Source organism: Triticum dicoccoides, chromosome 7A (assembly GCF_002162155.2).
Source record: "Triticum dicoccoides isolate Atlit2015 ecotype Zavitan chromosome 7A, WEW_v2.0, whole genome shotgun sequence".
Taxonomy (NCBI): Eukaryota; Viridiplantae; Streptophyta; class Magnoliopsida; order Poales; family Poaceae; genus Triticum; species Triticum dicoccoides.
In genome coordinates, this window is record NC_041392.1 from 255,357,929 (window position 1) to 255,364,459 (window position 6,531).

Here is a 6,531-nt window from a genome sequence, read left to right on the forward strand (position 1 = left end):
TCGCCGCCCGGCCTCTCGCCCCGTTGCCGCCGCCGCCCGGCCTCTCGCCCCGTCGCCGCCCCGCCTCTCGCCCCGTCGCCGCCCCGCCTCGGTTCGCTCTGCCTCGGTTCTGTCTGCCTCAGTTCGTTGCAGCGGTGCCTCCAATCGCCGGACAAGCCCTCTCCTGAGCCTCGTTGCAGCGGTGCAACATGGACTTATAAGTCCCTGTAAACAAACAGGTAGGGACTTATGACTTATAAGTTGAGACTTAAAAAAGTCCTAAGACTTATGAAACAAATAGGGCATAAGACTTTTTAGTTGAGACTAGAAAAAGTCGTAGGACTTATACATCAAACAGGGCCTGAATACACTTGTTGCCCAAAGACGCCTGCCACCACACATGGCCTGGTTACGCAATCGGAAGTGAACCTCACTATCGATACTGCTGCTTTGGGGATCTTCGGTGCGGCGAAGCAAGGCTAGCAAGAGGAGGACGGAAGAGGATACAGCCCACGCTCCATTCCTCTTCCTCCTGGCAAAATATCCGCACGAGTCCTACCGCGTGCGGCGGCCGGAAGGAATTCGCTCGGATTGAGCGCTCCACCGCTGGGATCCCGCCGTTGTTCGCGCGAGAATCCACCTCTACCGGGTCTGCGATCCTCGCATCGCGGCTTCCCGTCACATCTTGACCGAGGAATTTCTGTGGAGCCGCCGTGGAGTCACCGGAGGCTTCTTCTGCGGTGTCCAGGGCGGCTGGGTCCTGTCGCGTTCGGGGTTGATGCGCGGCGTCTCCGGCGCCACTGCTGCGACGTTCGGCGAGACTGGTGCTTCAGATCGCGGAGCCGGCCCGGGGTTGTCCTTCCACTTGCTGTGGCTGTGGTTGGGGATCGGTGGTGGGGAGTAAAGCCTGGGGAGTGAGCAGATGGAAGAGGACTGTACTTTACTATTTTCGCTACCACTTGGATTTCGCTCCAGTTAGAGAGTAGATTAGCCTTATCTTGCTTGCCGATCAGAGCTTATAGTGGTCTTGTCGTGTTCGCCGGAGCAGGTTCTTGGTGGTTTTGGGGAGCAGTCGCTTAATTGCTGCAAGCAGAAGCATAATCGGGAGTTGGTTTGTCTGAGGAACCAGTCTGTGTGTGGTAACTTGAGCCGTGGAATCGCGCAAATCCAGCTTTGCAGGGTTGCTGCAGCTGGATATGGTGCATGCGAAGAATCTGGAGAGCTTGTTCGATTGCTTTGCGTCACACAATGTCTCGGTGCTTCCCATTCCCGCCTCCCGGGTATGAGGCAAAGCCCAGGAGTGAGCATAAGGATCTGCTAAAGAAGGTTCATGCTTTTACCTTTAAAATCACTTGCAAATAAGGCTGCACTTTATGCTTCACACAACTAGGCGGTGCTAGACTAACTATACAGTCGGTGAGAGGATTAACATGCCTGAAATGAGAAGGGACTTGTCCTGCTGTTTGCGGGTTAAGATGTACTGAATCATCTTCATCTATTGCAAATAGAGAGTGGATGTTGATATATTCTTGTTAGTGAGGTTATTTTCTTGTGTAGAGACTGTTTGCCATTTTGTGTGCGTGTTTTTGAAATATTGTCTGTATCTAGCAGGAGTCACAGCTACAGTATTTAGATTATTTTCTTGTTCTTTGCTTACAAGGAAGGTGGCCATAAGTTCGTATGTAGTGAAGCAACTTATATAGCATTCCATGATACTATGGAACTAGCTCACATATTTGCAAAATGTTCGAGGCTTAATTAATTATAAAGAGGGGGAGAACATTTGCTTATTTAAAGATTAGAAAAGCCTATATATTTTTTATTGCTAGCAGACATGTTCCTTTTACTGTCACAAAATATAAAACAGGAAAAGACCAGCCCTACAGTATTTCTCTTTATATTTGCCCCTTTGTAATCTAGGTTGGGAATTTGGGATGGGTGGTTATTTTTTAGAGCAACACTATTTCCTGCCTTAGAAGGACAGCCTATCCTCACGATAGTTCATATCCTTCAGTTATGCTGGATCATTAAGATATTCACTAACTAATCTTTATACCGTGAATCCGTGATCTACAAAATACCCATATGTTCAAATTTCATGTTGCCCTTGCTGAAATTGTTTCTCTAGCCTCTACTACTATGAAAATGGCTACCCTGCTAATATGGCAAGACTTGGATATCCACTTTTTACTATCTTATAATGCTTTGTACTAACTATTAATGCACGTTCCTACTATTCTTGTATTACCTAGAGTACATGGGTATAAAGTGTAAATGTTTTCTTGGAGACGTTGGTCTACTTGAAGTATGCTTTCCTTGTGATCCATCTCTAGAATTATTCGTCCACACGGAACTTAAATCCTGGCTTAGATCAATGCAATATATCCTCGATCATCAAGCTTGGTGTAACATATATGGCTGATTATCTGTGCATGTAACATGATGGTGTTTGATAGAAAACAGCAGTGAGGTCTTGATTTTATTATTGTTTGTATTGGATATGTACTCTTTTACCTTTATTTGGTTTAATTGTATTAATATTCAACCTGTGGCACCATTTCTACATTTACTGTTATTAACAATTAATCTGTGGCAACTTTTTTCAGGAAAATCACAAGGCAAAGAAGCACAAAAAGGAAAAGACGGATGGGGGCAAAAGAGAAAGAAAAGAAAAGGATCGTGCTTATAGGAAAGATAAGCACAAGAAGAAACACAAAAGAGAGAAGCACAAAGATAGGAGAGAGAAGAAAGAAAGAGATAAAGACAAAAGACAAAATTTGGAACTGGGAACCCAGAAGAAGGATGATCTTGACAATAGAAGACCCAAACAGACAGTGCATAATGAAGCAGTCAAATATAGCAAACATAAAGATGAGTTGGCTACCCAGATCACAGGCCAAGAAGGTCATGCAAACCGCACCAGGAGTAATACTGGCAAGTTGCTTCCTCGAAGCATCGAGTCCTTTGGTGTTGTAGGTTCTAAAGAGAAGGAACGAACTTCTTTCAGTAGAGTGAATGGGAAATCCAGGCAAATTGCTCAGCACAATCATGCCAGTGAAAAGGGAAAGAATAAAACTGGAATCTTGAGTGGTACCAGCCTTCAACTTGGGTCAGCTGAAAAACGTTCTACCAGAATACATGGTAGTAGTGGAGTGGGCCTGCAACAGGATAGCTCTAAAGGTATATTTGTTACTACCACAGCCTCTCAACAGAAGTGCAGAATTACGCCAAGTGCAAATGCTGCGCAGAGAACTGAACAAGTGGACCAACATCCAGATGGTTCTTCTCATTCTGCATATGGAAAAAGTGACAGCGTGAGCACCAAGTGGATGGCAGAGAATAAAAATGGGAATGCCGACAATTTTCATTTCGGGATGGATAAGCAATCGGCAAGAGGCAAAAGTGGAGCAGATCAAGGGATTGCAAAGATTAAGGAGGCAAAAGCTAATCATCAGAAGAGTGTTAAAGATGGAGATAAAAGGCATGGTGTAAATCAGAAGGTTGTTAAAGACACAGATAGAGATTGCAATGTAAGGAAAAGAAAGGCTAAAGATGGTAATGAAGGCAAAACCAGGGAGAAAAGAAGTGCTATAGATGAACAGAAACACAGAGAGCTTGACGGAGATGGGGCAAGCAAGAACTATATTCATGATCTAATGGACTTGGCTCATCTTAATGGGAACAAGTTCACTTCTGATGATTTCAAGAAAAGGAAAGGCTTAAACGCTAACAGTTCTCTACATGGTGAGTTTCTTTACTCATTATGGCGGGGCTGATTTTATATGTGTGTGTTCTCCTTGGAAGCATACGCTTAGATTTAGATAGCCTTGTAGCTATGATTTTGATTTTATTTTAGGCTCACTTCCATAATGTTGGCAGATCATCAAAGTATGCCAATGACTAAGATGCCAAGGACGTCTCCTGCCAATCATCTTTGTGTGAATGGGGAAATGTTGAAGCATTCTCAAGGAACTGCGCCTACATTACCAGTGGGCACAAACCCTCGTGAGGCAGGCATGCTTGAAGATAGCAAGGAATGCATCAAAAATGGCATGACCGGCCTCCTCAACCTAGAGGAACACAATTCTGCAGTCTCTCCATCCAGCTATGGCAGCAGTGAAGTCTCTCTGACGCCAGCTCACCCTGATACCAAGTATCTGAGCCATGTGTACTCCGTACCAGCGGCCGACGACCCCTCAGAGTACATTGATCAAGACTGGCTGTTTTCGGGAGACCGTGTTCACCAGAAAACAACGATGCTTGAGGCCGCAAAAGCACCCCAGGTCTGGGCTGAAGCACAGCTGATCGATTCTGCTGATGTAGTTGCTCTGCCTTATGTTGTTCCTTTGTAATGTGAAACTCCTCCTTCATAGTTTTGGGCTATGATCAGGAAGCGCAGAAGATAGGATTCACTTATTCGTTTTGCTGTCATGCCAGCATGGTTTTGTTGGCGAGATTTCTGGCCACTAAACTGCTAGTGACACTAGTTGAGGTTTTATTGTCTGTAAGGTTGTGCTGCATATCAGATGATACGACGGCCAACGGGCACACTTGAGATTCTGTACATGAAGCGTTTTGATTCAGCGACAAGTGTTGCTCCTGCTGTACCGCCAGGCAGTTTGGCGTTTTTCTTTCTTTTGCGAAAAGACAGTTTTGGCGTTGTATTCGTGAATCTTTCACGAAAGAAATGTTTAGAGGCCAAGGAACTCGAAACACGAAAAATGAAGTGTCTCTAAGATCCTGTTATTGTGCTTGAACAAGAGCTTGTTCTGAGTTTTGTGGCCTGTGTTTGTTTGAGTATCCGTTCATTTTTTTTTGAAACTAGGCAAAAGATTTATCATTTTCATTGATTGAGAGAGAAGTTTTAGAGGTTAAGGTGCAAGGCTGAATTACAACAATCACTCTCGCGGCATTATGTTATTCAAATGCCTCGCTCCTTTAATCCTAGCAACGGCGACTCCCACCGGATTGTTACGAAAGATTCGTGCATTCCTCTCTTTTCATAACTCCCAAGAGATGAGCAGCATCAAGAAAGCAAGCGGCCTTCGCGATTGGGTCTTCTTGTTAGCATTGTGGCTCCACCACTCTTTTATGGAAGTCGCATCACTCCAATTGGAAGGATGCACATCATGGAGACCAAGCCAATCTTTGATCATACGCCAAACTCTGATAGTGTATCGGCATTGGAATAGAAGGTAGGTTGTTGACTCCTGAACTTGCTTGCATAGTGGACAAAGATTACAGTTTTGCCACCCACGACGCTGAAGCCTGTCTGCCGTCCAAATCCTATTGTTGATTGCCAGCCATGCGAAGAACTTGCATTTAGGAGATGCCCAAATCTTCCAAACGGTCGGAATCATGGTCGTGTCAGTATGGCCATAAAGCTGCGCTTTGTAGGCCGCCGCCGCCGAGTAGTGGCCGTTAGTAGTGAACTTCCAAGTGATAGTGTCGGGCATGTCAACGTTAAGGTGGACATGGGAGACCCTCTCCCAGAGGGTGACAAACTCAAAGAGATGTTCGACGGTGATGCCCTGAGTAATGTCCACCTAGGAAGTCTAAAAATTGTCGTGCAGAGCCAATCAAACCGAGCAATTCTTCTTCTTCAACAAGCCATATATTTTAGGCACTATGTCCTTGGGCCTAATCCCATCGAGCCAAGGGGACTCCCAAAACTTGGCACGCATGCCATCCCCAATTTGGACCTTGGTAGCTGCGGCAAAGATATCTCGGTCATTGTCATCACAAGGGGTTCCCAAGCCAACCCATGGCTTGTCTGGATGAAGCCACTCATCCTACAGCCATCGAAGGCGAAGGGCAGTGGAAAATTTGTCAAGATTTAGGATTCCAAGCCCTCCATGCATCTTGGACTTGCACACTTGCTTCCAGTTTATCTTACATTTTCCACCGATGACCTTCTCACAACCTGCCCAAAGGAAAGCACATCTGAGGGCATCAATTTTCTGCTTGACCTCCACCGGTAAATCTAGCGTCATCATGTAGTAGATAGCAATCGATGTGTCGTATTAGTTTGGCAGTGCCATGGGCATGGTTTATGCTCTGCAGTTTGAGATTCCGAGTTTGCTATTTTAGCATCAAACTGATTGCTAACTCTCTTGTAACAATTCGGTTTAGCCGATGCTAGGTGCCGTCCAACTGGTCGCCCTGCATCCTTTGGATCAGCTGCCCTCCTGACACACAGGATTGCACGGGGTTGTCTCTCTCGCCCTGTTCCTCCCGCGGTTCGTGGTCACGAGCAAGGGGAAAAACAGATACGCCACCACGCGCACACCTAGCTTCACGTCCCACGGCGTCTACGCACCACTCGCCGTCGTGCACCGGCACTCGACGTGCTGGGACATAGCCTAGATGTAGCTAAGCTAAACCTGCTCCCAGACGCCACAATATGCAGCTCTGATGGACCATGGTTCCTGCTCCGCTCGTTTTCGCTACCCCAATCTTTGGCCTGCTCACGGCTCCCGTCGCCGCCACTCGCCATCGTTGGTTCGTCGTGTTTCAACAAAGTCGCCACTGGTTGTAGCTTTTGCGCTTTGC

The 6,531-nt window shown here is 46.2% G+C and overlaps 1 protein-coding gene across 1 annotated transcript; it reads left to right on the forward strand.

Annotated features, from left to right (window-relative positions):
* Nucleotides 1-379: 379 nt before the first annotated feature.
* Nucleotides 380-4,715, forward strand: LOC119334527 (TRAF3-interacting protein 1-like). Its single transcript, XM_037607080.1, has 3 exons — nucleotides 380-1,305; nucleotides 2,586-3,723; nucleotides 3,859-4,715. Exons 1-3 carry the CDS (start codon nucleotides 1,183-1,185, stop codon nucleotides 4,329-4,331), a joined length of 1,734 nt encoding a protein of 577 aa, XP_037462977.1. The 5' UTR covers nucleotides 380-1,182; the 3' UTR covers nucleotides 4,332-4,715.
* The last annotated feature ends 1,816 nt before the right edge of the window (nucleotides 4,716-6,531 follow it).